General features: G+C 42.8%; 1 protein-coding gene across 2 annotated transcripts in view; it reads left to right on the top strand.

The window, feature by feature from the left end:
- The first annotated feature begins 12121 nt into the window (after window positions 1–12121).
- The window catches only part of ARHGEF4 (Rho guanine nucleotide exchange factor 4), a 126633-nt gene continuing 115272 nt past the window's right edge, over window positions 12122–23482 (top strand). For both annotated transcript variants that reach the window (XM_083868553.1, XM_083868554.1), the window contains exons 1-2: window positions 12122–15777; window positions 19517–19855. In XM_083868553.1, coding sequence (XP_083724679.1) covers window positions 12166–15777; window positions 19517–19855 — 3951 coding nt within the window. In that variant the 5' untranslated portion in view covers window positions 12122–12165. The remainder of the gene's footprint in view (window positions 15778–19516; window positions 19856–23482) is intronic.

The following is a 23482-nucleotide window of genomic DNA, read 5'->3' as shown; positions in this document are numbered from 1 at the left end:
GCTTCATTGATAAAGTGTAGGGAAGCCCAAGTGAACACTTGCTGCCATCCTAGAATCTCCCTTGGTGGTACATAGATATGACAGGCCAAGGAGCAGTTCCTCCCTCCTGAGGAACTAAATGGACAGAATTTGTGCTTCTGCTGAGGAATATGAAATGGTTTCTGTCAGTGGAAGAATCTCCATGATATACATTTTCTGTGATCTGGAGGCACAACTTGGACTGTAGGGCAGATGTGCCTTTGTGGATTGTGTCAAAGAACTTGGGATATGGACAATTTATGTCCCTTTGGATGCCTTTTTTTATCATACTGCAGTTTCAAGCTTTGAAAAAAACAGCTGAAGTTACGAGGACTGGGTGGGATGTGCCATTTTGCACTGGGAGGTTTTCTCTTGGCTTAGCAACAGGTGTTCAGTCTGTTCTCATGTCACCTTTTCTAGAGCTCTCCTCTCACCAGTGGCCATTCTCAGACCCTTTCTGAGCTCTGCACCTGATCCATGCATGTGGCTTTCCTGTCAATCTGGATGCTGCAGGAGTTCCTTGCCCATTACTGCTCTTCCCTGTCATGTCTGTTACAATAATGTCTCCTTTCCTGGCCTGTGTATTGTGATAAAACAGGTTAATAAGCATGTACAAGACACTAATTACTGAATTAGAAGATTACAAGGAGCCAAAAAAGATGATCCCATCTGTCTTGAGTCTCCGAGTCATTCGTGTCAGGTGTGTCTAATCTCTGGTTAAACACAGAAAGTGATGGTTCCATGCTATCCTCCAGGCAACCTGTCCCAGTTTTTCATTATCCATACTGTTGGTGGTTTATTGATTTTCTTTAACGTCAATCTTATCTGCTTCCATTGAAATCCATTAAATCTTGCTTTGTCTGTCATACACTCAGAGAGGAGATTGCTTCCTTGTATCAGCAGTTAAAGACTGATTTCACACTCTATTCTCGCTCTGGGATGCACACTGTACTTTCAATCTTCCCCCATGATTCATCCTAAATAGTCCTAGTTCTTATTTTCACATTGCCACTTGCTCCACGTATCCTGATGTAGGACACACATCAAGCTGTCTTGAAGGTTCCAGCTGAGACCTCATCTGTGCCAAGCTCAGGTTCCCCATGCTCCTGTAACTTCTTCAACTGTTCTTTTAGCCACCTGCACTGTTGGGAGGGTCAGAAGACCCCTGGAAGCTATTTACACTAATGAGACAGGAGTCTTGTGGCAAAAGCACACCTGGTGGTTACACCAGTGTCACTATATCCAATCCAAACCAAACCAAGGGACATCACAAGAAGTCATCACTGGGATAAAAGGTTCCTGAAAAAAAGGCAGGATCTTGGAGAGAGTAGGGGGCATTTTGGTTACAGATTCATACAACTCTTGTGGATTTTGGAAAATAAGGCCAGGTTTATGTGACCTCAGCTCATCTCATGAGTCAGGAGATTTCATTGCCCTGTGCCTCGTCACTTAATCTGGGATTACAGGGCAGCTCAGAGCTGTGGGGATGTTGCCATTGTTACACAGAGGAGGAACAGGGGTGAAATCAGGTATCCAAGATCAAAGGAGAAGTCAGGCATTCAGCTGGATACTGAGCAGCTACATCAGAAAAAGGCATGTGGGCCATTCCCTAAACCCCAGCAGCTGAAGGGGCTGTCCCACAGGCAGAGTGTGCAGCACTCTTCAGCCTCAGTGAGCTGCCACCCTGGCATGAAGGGCTTGCCCTGCCCTGTGCCACGTGGGCATGGAAAGGATTGAGCCTGCGTGGGACAGTGCACCTTGACCCCACAAACATCAGCTACTGATCAAGCCTGCTGCTGATGCAGCTCTTGTGCCTGTTTAAAATCCCTGTAAACAGCCTTTTAACCTTCTGTTTTGTGGGAAGAGAAAACAGTGGGCAAAAAAGGTCCTTGCAAATGGCACAGCTTCAGGCAGCTGAATCCATGCTCTGCAATAGCTAAGTTTTCCTTGGAAGTTGTTATTATATATATATATATATGTGTGTGTGTGTGTGTGTGTATTTTTTATAATCTGGTGTGTTATTTAATCTTTTCTGCTTTGAAAGCTCATTGAGAAAATTTCTCTACAACTCTGGAGAGAGAAGGAAAGGAGTGAACAGACTGTTGGCACTGGAATATCTCATATCCCCAGCTAGGCTAAACTCAAATAAAGTGTGAGGATGCAAAGTTGAGCTGAGTTCAATTCACTCCCTGAGCTCATGAGCAGGACCAAGCTTGTCCTTGTCTCATGTCTGAAAATCATCCTTCCCATGTTCTTTATTTTTCTGCTGGCTCCAAATCTCATGTTGCCAGTTTTCAGGAGCTACCTTTAGCTGTAAAGCCTGTCCTTTGAATTTGTTTGTGTAACACTTGCAAGAGTCCAGAGCCCAAACACAGGGCAAATGTGTAAGAAACAACTACTGAAGTCAGTAAGGGCAGCTCAGGAGGGGAAGCCTCATGTGTCTTATGCACATGGAGTGACACAGACCAGGACTCAACCTGATGATGAAGCACAGGACAACAAAAGGAGCAAATAGTCTCATCTGACTATCAAAAACCCAGGCTGAGTTTGTTAGCAGAGCCCTTACTTACAGCTGTCAAGAACATGCAGTAATGACAAATGTCTTATACTGAGCCATATGAAAAAATCATGCTTCTGTTTTTAATAGCTCATGGTAGGGGGGCAGGTTTCACTGAGTGTCACTTGGAGCCCTGCTCAGATCACCTCAACAATGAAAAATCTGGTACTATACTTTTGCTCCCCATTTGTTCTTTCTTCCTACTTAGTATTTCCCATTGATGCCATCTCTCTGCTGCCTCCACTTTAAGCCTCCTTAAAATACCAGAGGAAAGAGCCTACAATTGTCCTGGGGGCATTTCTGTGCTGCAATCCAGAGAGGCTCCAGCTGATGTATATACACAGCTTTTAGTCACATCTCTTTCCTTACTGTCCTTGAGGTTTTCTCCTCTGTTTACATGGTATTCTGTGTGGGGAGATCTCAAATACTCAGAGAGTTATTAGACCCAACAGAGAAATTAAAAGATAAAATGAATGTGCAGGGACTGAGGTGGTTGAATGTCTGGTTCTGCTGCAGGTGCTCTGATATGACTAGAGCAAGTCATTTACCCTGAACCACTTAATGAACATATTACTTCCTCCCTCTCCCCATTTCCCTCCCTCTATCTTACATGATTAAACACCATGGGGCAGACACTCTCTCCATGTTTATCCAGCTCTGTTGGCTCATGGGCCTTGCAGCATCTAGGAACTCAGCAGGATGTGCCAGAGGAAGGGTGTTTGGTGTAATCATATTGCAGCAGGGCTGATAAAAACGACCACAGAAACATTATAACCACATTATAACCACAAACAACATAATGAAGAGGAGCTGCAGTGGCTGAGCGTTTTGGGCAATTTGTGGTGATGTTTCCACTGATGGCAGGAAAGGCAGGATTTGGTACCAATCACTGCCTTGCATTTCCTGGGCATTATGTAGGCCCTTTACTTCTGAGTCCTCTCTTAATTAACACTCTGAATTGACATTCTGCAGATTGAAACCTTGACTAAACAAAGAAAGACTGATTCTAAAAGTGGACTGAGTGGTTAGAGTGGTTATGAGATAAACAAGTCATATATCTCATGACCTTCAGCTTCCAATTTCACTGCAATCCCATTATTGACCACTGAACTGATGATAACTGAGGGAACATCAGTAGATGTCTTGTGACTACACCTATATGGACATACACACTTGGGATTTCTTGAGCCACTCTTTGCCTTTAAGTGGAGTCTTTTTTTTCCAATAGCTTTTTTCTTTAGAGGAGTTTGTCCTGTCTTTAAAGTATCGGCTGTCTTTGTACTCCTCAATTCAATACTCCTTCTATAATTTCTCAACAGCACTCTGAAAAAAAAATTTAGTTGGAAAAAGGTAAATATGTCTGTTCTAAAGTGTAGTCACAAAAATGTAGTTGCAGCAGAGTTGTGGGGGAAGCACTTGCTGCCTGGTCTTCTAGAGCAGAAGTCTCCATTTCTTTCACCTGGAATCCTTAGGGTTCTCACTCAGCTAAAGGCTCAAACCCTTAAACACTCTGAAGGGAAGCTGAGCACGGATGTTGTGTTCATTTAGTGCAGAGCAGCAGGGCCAGGATGACCTTTTAAAGGGTATCAAACTTGCACTGCTTGATGGATGTTCTGAGCTGCAGAGCACAGGAGCTGAGCATGGGCCCTGTCCTGGCAGGAGGATTCACACAGTTCCTGGGCAGGACTTTGGTCTGTGCACAGCTGAGTGCAGCTTCTGCCAGACAGCTGCAGCCTCCTGTGAATGCACCTGCCTTGCAGAAAGGTTAAAGGTAAAATTCACACAGAGATAGATGTACATTTGCTCCATGACTCTGAGGCAGCACCTTCCCTGTGGCCAGGGGTGTTAAATTTCCTTTTCAGTACAAAAAGTGTTTATACTGAGACTTAGTCCCCCATTTCATGGGAGCAGCCATGTTATCCGCTCATGTCTTTACACTCTAACTCCTACATGAGCTTCTGATTCTCTTTTGCTGGGACAGCACTGAGCTTTTCCCTATTAAAATATAATAGAGAAGGGGTGTGAGGGAGGAGGAATGTTGACCTGGTTTTGTAAGGCAAGTGAAATATATTCTGATTTTCATGAAAAGATAACCATCAATCTAACAATATAAGCTTTCCATGCATTGCAGGCAGAAGCACAATGAGGCAATAAGGAATATCTTCCCTTGAGATCTGCCAGCAGAGGGAGCGTTGTAGTGCAATGGTCACAGATTGTGTCCCAGAGCAGGGAAACTGCTGGAGTCTGACTTTTACCTATTTGTGTTCCAAATTTGATTTGACATATTATATTGCCATGCTGATCAAAGCTGATCTTTTTCTATTTCAAAACAGTAACAATACTAATTATTGAGACAGTCTAAACTTTACATTTCAAGAGTGAACCTACATAGTGCCTTGGCTAAAACGCAGGATTTCATTTGGTACAGATTAGCTGTCAGTTTGTGAGAATAAACCTACAAATATTTTCATAATAGTTACATCTCATATTGCTGCACTGATGGAAAAAAAAAGTATTTCTGGTGCAAACTGCAGCTTGTAAAACTTAATGGAACAAATAAACCACAGAGAGCCATGAACTCCAGTGTTGTGCAATCATTTTATATACTTATCTTTTGCTATAACCTATCTCACACACTTATCAGCTGCTTAATACAGGAAGCCTTTATGCCTCCTCAGTGCCCCACCTCTTCATCTGCTGGGCAGCCTTACCTGGCTGGAAGTAAAGCGGAGGGATTTGGTGATGAGGCACTGGAATGCAGCCTGTGTTTATCGGGGCAGTGTGAGTTTGTCTGTGCAAAGTGCTCTGGCCAGGCGCCTCTGCACCTCTAGATGGCTCCCAGAGCCCACACTCTGCAATCCCCACACCTTGGCCAACATTTCTGCCGAGCTCTGGGTGGCAGCAGGAGTGTCAGTGTCAAAGGGGAGATGCTGGGTTTGCCTTTGGGCTATAAAGTGTTTTTATGTTGGAATTGGCTGGTTGAACGGAATTGGAGGAGCTGTGGAATGCAGCAGAGCCACTGCCTGTGGGATCTGTCTGCTCTTGCAGTCCTGTACTGATCAAGTGTGATATGACAACACCATGGTGGAGCTCCAGGTGACCTCTGGGGCCAGGTTAATCAGGGCTCTGGGCAGAAACAGAGCACTCCAGCTGGTGGTGGGTGGGGGGAACACACAGAAGTTTTGGGAGTTATGGTGCTGTTGCAATGTTCAGATATTTCACTGATTCTGTGCCTTGTTTTGCCATTGGTTCCAGCTCCTCCCTCCTGCCTTCACTGGCACCACCACCTCGAGTGATGGTGCTGCCAGAGCCTTGCTCTCTTGTCCTGCTGGCTTTGGACTTGCTTAACCATTTGGAGGCTTTCCAGTGAAGGCACTAAATAGTCCTAGAGCAGGACATGCAGAGGATGGCCATGTGTTGTTTCCTCATGCCAGCAGCCATGAGCCTAGTGTGACTTCTCACAAATAACACAACTGGCTTTGAGAGATTTTTGAGTGAAAAGTAACTGCACCTTTCAGGAACAACAACAAAAGAATCCATCTTCTGTGGAAAAGAGAGATATGTTGTTTTATTGACTGCATTTATAAATGGTTCTGTACATAAAAATGTTGCCACTTTAGATTGAGAGCCCTGCAAACAGTGCTAGGGCTGTGTATAGATATTTAACAAAACATCTGTGTCACCAAACTGCTTAGTGCCAGAATTACCTTTGGATGCCTATACAGATCTGCACTGGAGCAAAAACCTCCTGGGAAGTTGCTTTTCTCATCCATCTGTGAATTTTGTTTCCTCTTGTGCAGTTAAGATGCAAATGTTTGTGTCCTGTATGAAAAACTAAAGGTGTTTTGCAAGGCAAATGTCATCATTCAGTGTTTATAGAGCACTTTCCCCAGTACCTGCAGAGGGTTTAATCTCTAGTGCCTTTCAGAGTGCCTGTCAAATTGCCATTTCTGCACAGAGCAGGATCAGTCTGAAGGTTCAGAACCTCTGCTGACAACAGCATCCCTGCTCAGCAGTCCTCATCAAGGCACAGTGCTGCATCTGCTCTTCTTCCTGCTGCTTTGCTCTTTGCAAACATCTGTAGCACCTGTAATATCCACCGAAATGACAGGCAATTCAGAAAAAGTGCTTTTCTGCTGACTAAGAAACAAAAGTTCTGTTTGAAGTTAATGTCTTTCAATCTACTTCTTCCTTATTAAGTGTAACAAGGTTTGTTTTTACAAGGCAGTAGTAAATAAAGGCAATTTAACAAAAGAGCTTGGGTATCTGGATTTGATCAGGAAGATAATTTGAAGCCTCAGGGACCTTATGTGGCTATTTGACATGATGTTTTCTGTATAGTTGCTAATTTGAATCTTTGCTGGGCCATTTTTTACAGTTGATCAGTGCAGAGGGATTTGGGGTGGGTTGCAGCTACTGCCCTGTACCCTGCACTGTCACCTCGTGCCTGGAGTCCTTTCCCAGAGCAGCTTGTTGAGTGCTGGTTGTGTCATCATTAATTAAGAGCCTTTCTCAAGTTCTGTGTTTCTCTTTTATGTGAACCCTGAAAAACACAACTCTGGGCATGTGGGAGGGCTCTCCCAAAGAATTTTGTTTTCTCTTCACAGAATAAATCTTTACATGCAAATTAATTTGCCACACAAAGTTCCCCTGAGGTAGGTCTGTGTCTCTTTATGTATAATCCAACCCCTGACTGGCATCCAATTTGCTTTAAGGATTTCTGGACAGGCTTTGCATTTATTGAAGTATGGAAAAAGTGTAGGTAAGTTGAGACCATTAATTCTAGGTCTGTATCTTTCCCCCAAATCCATGTGAAGGGGTTTTTTTGCCATAGCTCAGTGGTGACTGAGGGGGTGTGACTGGTTCCTTGGGGTGGCAGCTGTGCTCCATCACTGCCAGGAACCACTTCTGACCTCTGGGACAAAACTTGGTGTGAAGGGAACCCTTTTTGTGCTGTGTTTGCTTTAAATCCAAGAACATAATTTAGTTCATGAAAGGCCATTTCTGTGACTGTTCTTCTGGAAAGGCTTGGTGATCTTAGGTCTTTTGAGGCATTTCCAACCTGGCAAACATCCAAATAACATCCTAGAAGTGACATCCTGAGGCCAGACTCCTCCCTCTCTCTCCAAGACTGACCCTCTCAGAACAGGGGTGTATCAAAGTCACAAAAAGGAGAAACTGGATATTTCAAATGCTGTTTCTGTCCTGGTACTGAACATACTTTTGTTTTTTCCCCTGTGCCCTCAGCTCAGGATATCCATAATGATAATAACAGTTCCAGCATTTTTCAAACCCCAAGGCCACCTAAGTCCCTTCATGGTTGTAGAACAATCTCAGCTTTTCACAGCTCTCATTACACAGAGGCTGGGTGAGTTTCATGCTACCATGGTAGAATATTAACCATTTAGCTGACATGAAAAGTTAAGGATTTGATACTGAGTCAGGATTTCTGGGAAGCCAAGGAGGAGTTCCAGAGACTCAGTCATTTCAGTAATTCCATTCAGCTTCTTTTTCAAACACACACCAACACAAGTGACCCTAGACAACATTACAGCTGGAACCTGAAACAGCTGTATTAGCAATCTTGTATTGCAGTGAAGGGGACACTTTAATTCACTATTTTATCTTTCTTTCCTTCCCTACTTTTTAAGTGGCAGAGAGTTCATAGCATGGAGAACTCTGCAGGATGAGACCTCCTGTAAACAATTCCCTCATCCCTGCCCTGGGAATTGCAATTTTCTTTCCCTGATGTACAGGTACTGAGCACAGAGGACAGCTGGCCTGTTCTCACCTGGTAATGGGAACTGCATTTTAGTCTGGTCCCATTGCAAATCAAAGGCACCGGGCTGTGCCTTTCCATCAAACAAGGTGTAAATGGAGATTTATGAAATGTGTATTGATAGCAACTCAAGAGTTGTTACCATCACCCGTGGAGAAAACAATTGTCTGGATCCTTTGAAATATCAACTGAAAATGCTTTCATGTTGTCTTGACTTCAGGGAAAAACTGTTCTGATGTTCCTTGAACTGGAAATGAGGTGATAACTAGGGTCAGTCCAAGTTAGTGGGAAAGCAAGTCAGACTTACTTGGGAAACTTGAATGCAAAGCAAAAGCAAAAGCCATCTAAATGTTCAGATTCTTTTTGTGGTTGTGAAAATTAAGGATAAAATCCTTCACTGAAAGTCTAGTTGAAGTAATATAATTGTCTGTTTAACCTCTCCTGCCAAGTGTTAGGCAGAGAGAATTAAGGAGACACAATATCTGAGAAACTCACTACTGTGCAATATAATATTGTGTGAGAAAATCATTCAAATATCAAATCTGATCTAGAGAAAAAAATGATACCTGATTTTCCTACCAAATGAAAAATGTTCAGAAGCCAAGAGTGCCTTAGCCCATGGGAGCAAATGTCACATATGAGGGCAACCTGGATGGGGGGGTGTCTTATTTTATGGAGATAAAGGTCTTCACACGTCAAGGTCACAAGTTTTATTTTTCTGGTGACTTTAGTTTGACATGATTATATATGGCTACATGTAATAACAGCAAGACAGATCAGTAACTCCTATTTTCTTGGCACGTTTCAGGGATGATAAAAGAGATGCAAGAGGAAAGCAGTCAGGGGAGTGCAAGACTGGTGGTTGGCATCAATTGGTGCCCTTCATACCTAGAAGTAGTTTCCTTATTTCCCACAGATTGTGGAAGCAATTGTGGGGCTTATGTTCTGCTTTAAATGCTTAATTTTGTATAATATCCATTAAAAATAATGAATTTGGGAGGGGTTGCAGCATGAATATCCTGACATAGCTATGTTTGGAATTATAGATGGAGCGTAAGAGATTTCTGCCCTTTTTTTTTTTTTTTTTTTTCAATTTAATTCATAATTATCCTTGAGAACAGTTGGGCATCTTTGTTACTTTGCTTCTACTTGCTTGAATAGTTTTTATCTCAGTTTCTTGCCATCTGTAAGTTTGTGTTCAGAGCAGTGCTGAGGGAGCAGAGCTGGTGCTGCTGAGCAGCTGGTGCTGCACTGGCTGCTGTGAGCCAACTGCTCCCACATTTCACCCGTGAGATGCTGCTCTGAGCTGCTCACTGCTGGCCACTCCTGTCCTAGGGACACTGGGATTGGCCGTGCCTGGAGGAACCTCAATTCCCTGTGCCACTGATTGCACACAGTAAAGGACACATTGCTCTTCTGGTTAAGTGACTCCTGTTGTCACTGCAGTGCAATTTGATTGGGTTCAGAAGTGATTTTTGGGCTTGTTTTGAAGCATTGAATTCTCTCCCTTGCCTCCTCCATTCAATTTGTATTTTCCTTCTTCTGCCAAGAGAAAATACCAGTCTTACTGAGAAATTCTCGTATGGAAATAACCCTTGTGTCTTTCTTTTTTTCATTTTACTGTGTTTTGGAGTCTAAATTCAGAAACTCTGGGACACGTCCTTTGATGTGGTTTGCAATTTGTCTCCCCATATGAGGACTCACACTTCCTCTGTGACAAACCACCCTGGTGAATGTGATGTGCAGCTCAGGCTAAAGGATTTTGTCTTCTAGTTTGATGGATGCCATTCTCTGGTGGCGTTGTGGCATTTTTTTGGTGTTTTTTTTGTTTGGTTTGGTTTGCCTCTTTTTTTTTTTTTTTTTTTTTTTTTTTTTTTTTTTTTTTTTTTAAGAAAAGTTTTTTCATTGTTTTATCTCAGCTTTCAGATTGTAAAATATGCCAGTCATTTTTGTGAGGACTGTCACCAAAACCTGGGTAAAGAGGCATCCAGCATGAGGGCTAAAGGCTACCATTTATATTTATGTGGCGTCTCATTCTAGATACAAATGGACTGAAGCTGAAAGCAGACAAGTCTCTCAGCTGGATACATTTGTAGAACTTCTGACAATAGCTGAACCTGAAGCTGACAGATAGCAAGTACTATTTTTACCTCAGGAAACTTTGAAGTCACTTGGCTGTGACTTCATTTTCTGCTTCAAAGTTGAGAAATATCCAGACTTCTGTTGAAGAAAAAAAGACTGAGGTTCTCCCAGGGTTAGCTGTCTGTAACAAAAACATTTCCTAATACTGACAGTGTGGTTTTAATCCTTCTGCTCAGATCCAGTAATTTGGATGTGCTCTGATAATTGATCCAGGTAGTGCTCCTGGTATGAGCCTCCTGGAAAATGAGATTTAGGATCTTTTTCCCCTTTGGTTCAAGTTTTGGTATGGGTAATATCTGATTACTCAAGTGCAGTTATTTTACATATATTTATGCCACATTTCTGTAATGCAGACACTAATAATTACTTCCCAGGTTTTGCTCATAAACCTCCTCCTCAGATGTGAAGATGTGTACATTGGAGTTTCTAGATCTACTGGCAAAGGATGAATTCCATTTGATGTATTTGAATGTGAAAAGTGTTTTGACAATGGGCTATGAAAGATATGGTCAAAAGTAAAATTTTGGCTTCTGCATAGTTACATATAAAAAAAAAGGTTAATTAAGAAAGATTAAAGAAAAAAAAAAACAAGAAATAGAAAGACCTCAGGACTATCAAGAAGTAAGACATCGAGTATAACTTGCAAAGACATCAGTATGTATCGAATTAATTTTCTTCTGAAGTCCCTTCTCTAATAATAATTCATGTTACTCTGCTGCTGTGGGGTATCATTGCTAAATCATTCTTTTTTGCTTATTCACAGACCCCACAGCCAGTTGAAAACTACATCAGTGAAGGAGAGTTTGAAGACGATCTGAGTTCTTCTACCCCCAGCACAACCGAGCTGGAGGTTCGTGGATCCAGCCAAGAAACAGATGAAGATTATTTTGAAACTGTGTCACATCAGAGTGGATCTTTGTCAGATGTAAAAACTGAGCCTTATGAGAGTGCATCAGACACAGAATCCCTTTCCAGTGACGTAACTGGGAATGCCTGCTCAGATTCAAACTGCCTGTTTACTGAAAAAAAAACCTTGTGCTGTAATCTTCCCAAAGAAAAGGCAGAAACCTCCCATGAACTGAAGTGCTCCAGGCAACCAGAGTTCACCCAGCAAGAACTGTCCTCCAAGATAAAACAAGAACCAAGCAAAACCGAATCTTGCATACAGTTTGCAGAGTTAGAGGGTGAAGAATTGGGTGATGAAGAGCTAACATTATCTGGTGATATTTCCATCACAGAGAGCCAAGTCTATGAAGAGGGCAATTTATCACGGACTAAGAGAAAGTCAGTAACAGCACTGCAGAGTAAGGCAGAGATAGAAAGCAGTGGAGTGCAGTCCTGTACCAGCTCAGTACTTACAGAAAATGATATTGCAAGACTGAAGGAACATCCTGCAGTATTTGGTATTGCTTGTTTCAAAGCAAACTCAGAAAGCTGTTTGATTTTTCCTGAAATACAGCAGTTTTCCTTCTGGTCAGATGCAGCAGCAAGCTGTAGTTTGCCTAATCTTCATTTTGAAACAAATGGACCAAACTGTAAAAGTGACACTGAGACATCTGACTGTAAGTGTGAATTGGAGTCTATGTCCAGTATAAAATGCAGCAGAAAGAATTCAGCTGACAGTGAGAACACTAGAGGTAAAAGGATAAAATATGGAAGTACAGAGACCATGTTGACATCAAATTCACCCTTCCAGCAGAGTTGCTTCAACCCAAAATCTCGGTTACCACACACAAAGTCAGAGATTACAGAGAGTAAAACATGGCACAGTGTACCTGAAAATATCAGTGCTCAAAGTGAGACAGAATGTGTGCTGAGCTGTATTCACCCAACTGACAAATTTAGATGGTCATGTTCCAGAATACATCTTCAAGGGCTGGATTTTGAATACACTTGGAAAACCTTAGGAAGGGTAACTCCAAGTCCTGAAAAGGCTATAGAAATAGAGGGCCAATTTGGCATAAAAAGATCTCTTCTTGATACTGACCCAGACTCAAAGCAACCAGCAACCTCTCCCCAGTACATTGATTATTACTTGCACTCTAAATCAGAGACATGTGGCCTTAGCCCAGAGCCAGCTGATACTTGTGATGGCAGCTTAGCATGGGGTGATGCTTGTGAGGGCAATCCAAACCAAAAGGAAACATCCTCATCCCTGGATTGTGATCCAGTGATCATAAACACTGAAGAGCTTACACAAAACAATGAATACAAAGCTGAAAGAGATCTGGAAGCAAGTGGATTCCCATGTGATATTGATGTTGAATGGGACACTGGTGACACTGAGAACCCTGCAGGTTCTCATGCAGGGGTTCCTGCTCCTGTGGAAAGCAGAGACTGTGATTGTTCTGTAAACTGTGTTTCCAGCAGTGGAATGCAGTACAAACATTTGAAGGAGAATGGCCTTGGATCTGAACTGTCAGATATGGAGATTGTGGCAGGAGAAAGATGGGCAGATGATTCTTCTAATCTTGGCTTTGATTGGAAAGTTCTGGAAACTGCAACACAAGCAGATGGCAGTGACAGAGGGGCAGAGCACAGAGAGCCAGTGCAGCAAATTACAAGTTGCAAAACTGGTGCCTTAAGGAGCCACTGGGAGCTAGGGACAAATGAACATCCTCCTCATAAAGGAAATGATGAAGAGAGTGTCTTTGCTGTTGAAAGGACTCCCAGATCAGATTATATAAGGCAGGGAAGGGATTTAATGACTATTCCAGAATTAAAGCCTGCCCTAATTACAGTCTCTGTAGAGGATAAAGGATTACAGTCCAAAACACTGAATGATAACCTTCCTACTGAAGTGGCAGATGAAACATTGAGAAATGTAGTGAGCAGGGATCTGATGTTTCCTCATAATGTCAGTGAAGTTCATGATGAACCAGAGGGAGTTCTGAGTGAAAGCTGTAACTGTGAAGAACAAATTCTGGCCATCCACCCCATTCCTGGCAATGCAGAGGTACTCTCTGGTAGGGATACAGCTGAAGAAAACCCAGAAATTTCAGAAGAGAAAAGAGAGAAAACAAAAGCAGTTTCATCCTTAGGGTTCACCTGTAGTAATTCTGCAGTAGCAAGTGCAAATATGGAATTCAGGAATGTTGCTTTACCACTAGGCAGTCATACAATTATTGCAGAAAGTCAGACAGATCCATGGGAAAACTCCCCTGTAAAATGCCCCAGTGGAAGCAGTGTGAAGGTCTCTGAGGAACGGCCCTGGAGAACAGGGGCACTGGTGACTGGTGCAGCAACACTGGAAACCAGCAGCACTATGAGCAGGGGGTGTCGGAGTGATGGTGCTGGGGTCAGGTTCTGGACCCTTGAAAGGCCCAGCTCTGTAAAATCACAGGGTAGAAGTGATGTGATGGCCTCTGGGGAAGAGCCCTGCAAAACAAAGAGAGGTTTTGAATTCAAGACCAAACAGTTAGGAAAGTCAGGCTTTAGAAGCCATGCAACAAGCCATTACCAGGTGTCTAAGGAAGAGAGATTTAAAGCATATCGAAAAACAGAGAAAGGTTTAAATTTTACCAGTGCAATGCCACTGCAAACCAGCAGCAGTGTAAGCAGTTTGTGGCAGGGACGTGGTGCTGATGTCAGCCTTCAGGGGCTCAGCATTGTCTCTGAACAAGCAGTAGGCAGGCAAGGAAAGGAAAGATGTAATGGCTCAAATGAAGAAACAGGTATCTGTGTAGAGCCCTCTCGTTGGGACAGAAAGGAGGCCTCTCCTGCAGAGCACACCTCTAGCCCCAGCAAAGACAGTGCCCTCAGTCTGGATGTGTCTGATGTCTTTGATGAGTCTCTGAACAGGGAGACCCACAGCACTTTCATGCTGGGCCTGGATAATGTCAGTACCTGCAGCACTAACAGCGAGGAGCTGGATGAGAACTCATCCCACATCCTGGGAAGTAACAGCAGTCTTTATAAAACTGTACAGAAGCCAACAAAGAATGAGAATAGTGGGAAAGCTTCCAAGTTTTTAGTATTCTCAAAAATGACATCTCTCAGGAAAACTAAGGCTGCCTCATGGGAAAATGAGGGGAGCAGCAGTACCTTTGGCAGCAAGGCAAAGACAGAAGAACTGGATGTTGGGAAGGATGATGAAGATACTGCAAGTTTACTGTCTTTCAAAAGTTGTTCATCTGGTTTACTCTTCCACAGGAAGGAAAGTTATACCTCTGAGTACTCCGATGATGATGATTTATTTTATGAGAGACCTGCAGGATTATTCAACAGGCTGAGCCTGAGGAAGGCCTCTGGCTCTGGTCGGATACTGATGGAAGATGCAGATCGACAAGTTTCAGGTTCATCTGAAAACAATGACAGTGAACCTGTGGAGCATTCAGGGATTAGAAAATCATTCCCTGAAAATGAACACAAAAGAAACAAAACCCATGAGGGTAAGAAGTTCAGGACAAGGTTGGCCTTGGCACATAAATCCCTCTCAAGCTTATTTGAGTCCAAATGTCCAGAAAAGGAAAACACTGAGCAAAGCTCAAAAGCATCAGTGAAAAATGAAAAGGAGAAAGCCAAACTTCGTCAGAGTGCCTGGAAAGCTTTTCTAAAAAGCAAGGAGGCAGATGGACTAAAAAGGCCTGTCCTAGTAAGTTTATCATCCACACAGGAGAGTCTTCATGGAACCGGTGGCCATGTGTTAACACCAGTAGAGCGACAGCATAGTTCCAATGGACACACTTATTTAAAAACAGAAACAGATCACGGCTCCTCAACTGACTCCAACTATTTTGACAGCTCTGTGGAGCCTGTTGATGTCTCTTCACCTGCACGTATGTGGAGAAGACGAGTACAGTCCCATGACTTGGGTATCAGATACTCCCAGAGTTCAGACTGTGATGAACAGCAGGAGGTTCTGAGCAACAGTTTAAATACTTCTCTAGAGGAATACTGGATGAAATCTCCATTTAGCACCACTGACTTGCAGTTGGCATTTAGTCAGTCAAGTCCATCATGTCCCCAGCTCTCAAATTCTGATGGTAAAGACATGCCTTGTAGGCCCATGAGTCCCAAACCTCAGAGTTCACGATCCACGGCTCAACATAAGAACTTCCGTTATCCTGGGCGAGTGTGTGCCACTTCCATGATCTTTTTTGGGAGCACCTCTGGAGTGGAAAGCAACCTGGAGGCTCCTGAGAGACCAAAGACACTGAAACCCAGAGGAAGTCTTTTACACTCATTAGAAGACTTCCAGAGAGATGACAGTGGCATTAGCAGTCAATCCCAGATCAGCTTAAACACAGCTTCTTCCATTAGTGACATGCTCCGAGATGAGGTGAGTTGTTGTCAGGGAATGATCAGGGGGTGGGGCTGGTTTGCAATCCTTTGCTTTACCATGGTTTAGGAATTCCAGTGAAACTCTTCAATGGCTCAATACATCATTGGTTAGATGAGTGCATAAATATTCTTCTTGGTCTAACATAGGTAACACTACTCATTCTTTCTGTTTCTGTTCAAGAATATATGAATGGATGTGCTCTTAAAGGGAGGTTTTGCTACAAAAACCCAAAGGAATGGAGCAATCACAACACCATTAAAGCTTGTACAAACATCACCCTGCGTTAATCTCCACTTTTAAGCTGGGTTTTACCCCTTAAGGCAGAATTGAGCATTGTAACTGGTTTATAGTAAATAAGTTTCTCATTGTGAAAGTCAACAAAGAAGTCAGTTCCTATGGCTAGGAGTCACTTTTTAAGAAGTAAAATCACTTTTTTTAGACACTGAATAGCTGTTCTTTGAAGTACCACATGTCTTTTGCAGTCACCATATGTACCTTTTGGTTGCTACCAGAAGTCCTCTTCTGCCTTTTCTACAGCAGACAGAAAAAAACCCCAAAGTGCAGACTCAGAGTCTCCTTTTCATGTCGTATTTTGTTCTAATCCAGGTAACATATTAAATCCTTGGCACAGGCTGAGTCTCATGGAACAGATTGGCTCTTCAGTGGGGACTTTGTCATTGGCTGAGACCTCTAAAAGCAGAGACTTCCTTCATCAGTAGGCTTTTAATCCCAGAGAGGATTTCCCAAGTTTAAGACGCTGGGAGTTTAGGAGTCTCTTTCAGTGGCTGAGCACAACCCCCCAGAGTGACAAACACTGAGCTGTACTTGAGATCCCAGAACACACCTTGACCACGCTACTTTTTCAGTATTATTGCTGATGAGCAATAATAAGAACATTAAGAAATGAGAGAATAATTTTTCTGAGCAGATTGTCAAAAGTGGCATTTGAGAGGGTGTATGAATTTTTGCCTACCCCAACAGACAATTTTCAGAGGGTTTATTAATCTGGAACTGCTTGATACTTCACAGCAGCTGAGGGCTGCTTGTGTTCAACTCAAATGAGCCTCAAACAGTTTTTTCTGCTGTTCCCTTTTGCCTCTCACATCTCAGCTTACACTGAATCTTTAAGATACCCTCCAAGATGGTCTTATGCTCCCCTTTCTCCATGTTTTTTTACAGAAATTCCCTATTTTTTGCATAGAAACAAAGAAAGGTAGGCTTTATCCAGCCAAGTCTTGAAAACTCCATTGCTGAAGGTTTCACTGCCTCTCTGGGAAACATATTCCTTGAGAATTTTTTTTTTCCTAATGCCCAACAAGAACTTCCCAAGCTGCAGTTACTGGCCAGTCTCTTGTGGCCTTGTCTGCACTACTGAGAAAATCTTGGATCCATCATCCATGTAAATACAAAATTGTTGGTAACTGCTCTTACACTGCCTTTAGAGCCCTCTCAGCAGCTTGAATAAACCCAGCTCTCAACCATTCCTCACATATTCCCAAATGAAAATGTTTTGGTTGATTGGTTTGGGATTTTTCTCTAAAGCTGTCTGGAATCCAAAGAAGTGTTTGGGTCGTAGTTTGAGAAGTGAGGGTTGTAGAATGAGAATTCCAGGGGAGAAAAGGGGAAGAGAAATATCTTTATTCCCTTCTGTGCTTAGCTTTACTTAAAAATCTTTTGTTTCATGGGCACCAGCTTAACCTATAAGCTTAATACTGGACACTGCATTCCAGAGTGCAGCCTAGGAAAAAGCAAGAGACTTGGACTATACACACTGTCAACAGATGAAGCCTCTCAGAGGATGAATAAAATCAGTGACCTGTAAATTACAGCTCAAAGAAACATCTAGAAAAGTGTGTAGAGATGAGGCATGTGTAAAGCCTTGAAAAGGCAACCCCATATGCTATAATGTAACCATTAGAAGCAAATAAATAATTACTTAAATTGATTGCTAGATTGATTTATTCAGACAAAACCATAAAAATTTAAATGGTATCTAAGATGTATAAAATCAGTTTAATTTTCCAGACTCTTCTGGAGGCTACAGAATATGATATCTGAAATTGGACAAATGCAGCTGGAACCTAGAAATTAATGCAAATGTCCCAAGTTCCAAAACACAACATCTAATCTATTTAAATAGATAGGGCTTTATTTATTTCCATTTTCATGATGTGAAATGAATTGCACTCTGGATTTTTTAAATGAACTGTATTTTCAGGGTTCTCTGAAAATACAACAGTCATTGGGCAACGTATATTTGCAGTGTTAAGTCTTTCCAAAATAATTATCATCTATATGCTAAGGATGGCCTTCCTCATGTATGCTGCCTCCTAAAGAGGTCAAAAAATTCAGTTTATTGGTGAACTTGAAGAGAAGTTCTTTTCTGTTCCACATGAGTAAAGACATTATTGCAAAACACATCTGTAATAGTGAAGCTCTTGAGCTCACTTCCCACTGTGCTCTCCAGGATGGGGATTTGTATTTATTCCCTAGCTGGGTATTTTTCCAGTTGTGTCAGCATTATCTGTGTTAGTGCTGAGCCAAACTGCACTGGATCAGCTGGCCCTGGGCACCTCTGGCCACCACTCAGGTAACTCACCTGAGCCTGGTGGAGCACACACCAGCCCTCTCTCATTCCCTGCCAATGGAGAACATTCTTCAGCTTTCATCCAGGACAAAGATTTTATGCTGAAAACAGCAAGATAGAACCATTACCAGTTTGCCCATCTGCCAGGCCCTTCACTACATGTTTAATTAATCTGTTCATGGCACAATTTTACTTGAATAATTGTGTTACTTAGCAGGCAAGAGCAAAATGTCCCATGTTTGGAATTCACATGTTCTTGACTTCTTGCTCCTCTCCAGTAAGGTGGGGTTAGGCACAAAACACTTTTTTCACAGAATCTATTCTTTCTAGACTGTGGCATCTCTTAGCAGGGGCTAAAAAAATTGACCCGGAATTGTTGGATAGATGAAAATAGATAGGAAGTGCCTGTGATGGTTTGAGGGTTGTTTTATTTGGGTTCCTCAAATGATCTGTGAGAAACTGTGAGATACTATTGTCAGGACACAGCATTTTTTTGTCATGAGACTCCTGAGTTCACTCATTTCACAGTGTTATTATCTCCTCTCTCAAATATTATTGATTCTTACACTGATGCTACCTGGAGTAGTAGCTGGTTGCCTCAGGGCACACTTGATTTCAAGTTGTTCTAATGTAAAATCTGTAATTTTGTGCAACCACTGAAATGGGAGTGAAGGGCAAAGCTGTGCAATTCCTTACTTTTGGCCCAGCATCAAGCAAATAAAAAGGATAGTGTAAAGAGCACATCAGGGCTTAATATATCAGAGCTGCAGGCATCTACAAAGCCTTTTCACATTGTATAACTGAAGTACAGTTGGAAAACCAGAGACAGACAAGAGGTCATTTTTCTATTTCCAGAGACATCGTCTGTCTTTGTAAATAATATTATACAGACAGAGTGACCTAAATCCTGGTGATAATGTCAGTGTGGTATGCCACCTAAAATGAGGGTGAACAGGGCACTGTCCTGTGCACAGGGAGTGTGTATTGCACCCTCAAAGGATGGCAGAGCTGCTGTTCAGGGTGGAGTGCTCCTAAGCATTTTCTTCTGAGAACTCTGTGGCTGGATAACTGAGCTTTGCCATCTTCTGTTCAAGCTGACTTGAAGCAAACAAAATGTCCATCCAACAAACACTGTGTTTTCACCTGCAGTTTGTAAAACAGGAGTCAGAGCAGCCATGTCCAGCAGCAGCAGAAAAGAGGCCAAATAAGCAATGGGTTCCCCACAGCAAAAGGAGGCCCCCCCGGGTTCCACCATGCCCACGGCCGGTCTCCACCCTGGAGAGCAGAGCCCCGAGGCTCTCCTTCCCTGCTCCAGATGAAAAAGCCAAGGAGATTCCAGAGAGCGGGAGGAAGAGACCCAAACCCCTCTACAAGTGCTTCAGCTTCGATGATGTTTGGATGGAGAGGAATCAAAAAAGGAAATTAGAGAAGAAGACACAGCCAGAGGGAGGGGTTCAATTGCAACATCTCCCAGAGGACCCCTCAAAAGTAAGAAGCCAAACACCGACCTCCTCATTCCATGGCATTGTCTTCCTCTGCTCCAGCTGCTTCTCTCTGCTCTCATCATATTCCTGTCCTTACACTTTGTCTGGTACCACTTCTGTCAGCATTTCTGTGGGCCTGGTCCTCTGTGCAGACTGCTGAAACACTAAACTGGTCCTTAGGTGATGATGTCTGAAGGTGGAGGGTTTCTGAGCTCCTGTAATTGAACAGTTCATGCCCTGTGAGATGTTGGAAATAGAATGCAAGAGAATCAGGTTGCCTTGTGAGCTGAGTGATAGGGAGGGCAAGGAGCAAATCAAAGTTTCCTTAAATCAATATAAATTAAACTGATGAAATCTCATTCTGTGCCCTGTGGTGTTGCTATATAACTTTAATAATGGACTTCTAAATTAGACTTCCCTTGTATCTGAGGCCAACTCCACAATTCTTACTGAAGCAAATTCCTGCTGTGAAAGACTCAAGAGAACATTGCCATTGGATTTTTAGCTGTTAATATTCTCCTCTCCAGTGAGGGAGACTTTTAGCTCAGCATTATGATTGCTTGTGAAAAACTTGGTGGCTGTTGTGACTCACACTGATGGCATCTGTTACTTTTGGATCCAGAGCTAAGGTCTGTTCCCTTCAGGGAGAGTCACAAATCCCTATCCAAGAGCCAAAATTAGCCCTAATACACACAAAGGAACTTCTGGGGGAAAAGGACATGAGATCAAGGGATGCTCTATGAAGCCTCTCATGATAATATTGAGAAAGTTTCTGATCAAACTTGAAATCACATAGCAGATACTCAAATAAAAGCTTTCCTCAGGGGTTTCTGTTTTGGTCTGTTATCTGTTTCCCTTTCTCTCTGTTGTCCTGGTTGCCTGTTTCTCATTGTTACTTTAAAGTGACAATTTTGGAGAGGAGATGAGGCCTCAATAGTCCTATCACCACTTCAGAATACACTTGACCTGCTGTGCACAGATAGTTCTGTGAATGGTGAAGGGGAAACATTGGCTTGCCCACTGTGGCTTGCCCAGAGAAAACCTGTCCACCTGGGAGAGCTCCCATCAAACTGACAGACACCTGGGACAGCAAGCCAGGCCAATCCCAGAAACAGGGTATCTGAAAAACTGCCCCCTGCTCTCCCCTTCCCAAGGAAAGAGACTAAAAATCTGTGCTATTGGGTACATGTTGGGCTCTTCAACACCATGTGTTGCCAGTTGCTGCATGGATAGGTGCTGGATTTGATTCTCTGATGTGTTTCCCACTCTCAGTCCAGTGAGGATGCTTCCCTGGCTCAGCTCCCTACTACCTGTGTGATGAAGACAATGAGTAATGCTCTTGAGGCTTGAGTATGTTAGGACAAAAAGATTTAAAAATAAATGACTAGGGTTACTTTTCTACCTTGGTGGAAGTTATGAGGGCTCAGTACTGTACAGGGATGAGGCAGACTAGTGAAAGCGAATACCTGGCTTACACAGGGTCAGGGGGTTAACAGAAATCAGTGAAATGTACTAAAAATATTTCTCACAATTCCTCGACAAGCACGGGTAGTGATGGAAATCTAGCCGGTGCTGCAGGGCATGTGGGCCAGCACTGAGACCATTAAGGCTGCTAAGAGGAGTGACCAGTTCCCTCAATAGCTTCCCCTGGAGCCATCAGATTATAGGGCTTGAATGCTGTCTGCTGTGCTGATTGACTGCACATTTGGAGGCTGCCAGAAAACAGCTTCTCCTTTAAGCATTTCCATCCTTATTTTCTGGTGCAAACTTACCTCTAAATTGCAATCAGATGCAGGATGATTTGCAGCTGCCCCTGTGCCCAGGGAGGCCTCTCTGAGCATCACCTGCCTGGGGGCTCCTGGGCCTAAATCAGTTTTCTCCTTCATTCTCCTCTGGGTAGGAGTGTGTAGGTAGGTTTGGGGTTTACTCTTTCTGTCCATTTGTGTTATGTAGGTTATTGACACTTTAATCTTTGAGAGCAGGCCAAGAAAGCAAAATGCTGGTTTATTGAGAGGACTGCAGGGATTCAAAGGCTCTTTTTTATGCCCACACAACTGCATTTCTTGGGCTATGCTTTTTATTTATAATAGTAATCACACAGTTTCTTCTCCATGTTATTTTATTCTGTCTTTGCAATGCTCTAGTCCTGTAATAATGCTGGTTTATTCACACTCCCAAGAGTCTTGGGAGTGCTGTCACAAGCTGAAGTGTTTGAGGGCAATTTCAGAAGGATGTTGAATCCCTTTTAATAAGAAGGAACAAATTATCATAAAAAAAAAAAAAGCTCTGTAAAATGTTCATTGTCTGTTGTGGTTTTGTGACTGCAACGAGGCGACTGAAGGGGCTTTGGAGAGCAGAAATTACAAGTCTGATGTTTTCTGACACGGCTGCCTTGGGATGTGTGGCTTCTGTTGTGACAAGTCACATTGTGTTAAGTCAAGATCAGGTCAGCCCACAAGGTGATGTAATGCTGCAATATTGGGGAAACAATTTAATGGGGCAGAGCAAAGAGGAATTCTTGATTATTCAAGTGCTGATTTCTGATACCACTCTATCATTCAGATCAATGTACAGAGAGGAGCATAATGGAAATATAAGGCTACTCTGAGGGCTAGCAATTGGGACAGGGAAAAATGGACAAACAATCAAGGAACTACCTATAAACTAAAAAAAAAAAAAAAAAAAAAAGCCCACAAAACCCCCAAAACATTTAAAATGCCAGTTCCAAACAATTCTATATATTGTGGATTGTTCTTGCTTAGGTCCAGTAAGCTGCCCTGCTTCCTTAAATGGGAACAGCCTGTGTAAATTCCCAGTCAAACTCAAAGCTTGACCCAGCTGTTCCTTATAATGAGATGCTGGCAGTAACACGCTGAGCAGCTTCTGATCTTGGGCCTTCAAATCTTAATCCAACACCCCCCATGCTGTCCACCCCAAGGGGAAGAAGGGGAACATAGCTGTGGATGAATCTATATTCTTTTGCTTGTCCATAGGCTTTGCCCTTCACATGGTGATGGGTTTCAGGCTGTAGCCTGGGGTCCTCTTGCTTGTTTTTAATGCAGGAGAAGTTCCCTAACTGGAGCAGAGACAATGCCCCAAACCACTGACATATGGAATGCTGTAATGGCAATGGGCTCTGTTTTGGGAATTATTTTTGCTCTGAACTGCCTGTCTATTGCTATCCAGTGCTTTCCTGTTTTGACAAAAACTTAAATTCTGGCTCTTAAGCTTGATGCCTCTTGAGTGCACAGCAATAGGAGCGCAGACATGGCTTCTATGTGCATTTGTTAGAGCACAGTTTGTGCACTGCCAAATTAGAGAGATTCCTAAAAGGCCCATCAGGGGGCTATACCCAGAGGGGGTATCGTGCAGAAAAAGCTCTTTTACTTTGAAAGAGAAATGAGAAGCAGTGAAAAATAGATCTTTAGCTTATTGCCCTGAATATGACTTCTGGAAATCTGATTTTACCCCATCCAAAATATGAGAAAATGAAGCTTTGTTGTGTAGTACCACAATTATGAGCACTGTGATATAACACAGATAGACCTTTAGAGGGAAATGAACACACTTTGAGGACTTTAATGAGAAAAGTCTTTCCCTGACGTGCACCTGACAAGGTATGGACATACAG

This window comes from Zosterops lateralis (assembly GCF_965231275.1).
Source record: "Zosterops lateralis genome assembly, chromosome: 10".
Lineage (NCBI taxonomy): Eukaryota > Metazoa > Chordata > Aves > Passeriformes > Zosteropidae > Zosterops > Zosterops lateralis.
The sequence above is the reverse complement of the archived record's forward strand: the minus strand, read 5'-3'. Positions and strand labels throughout refer to the sequence as shown.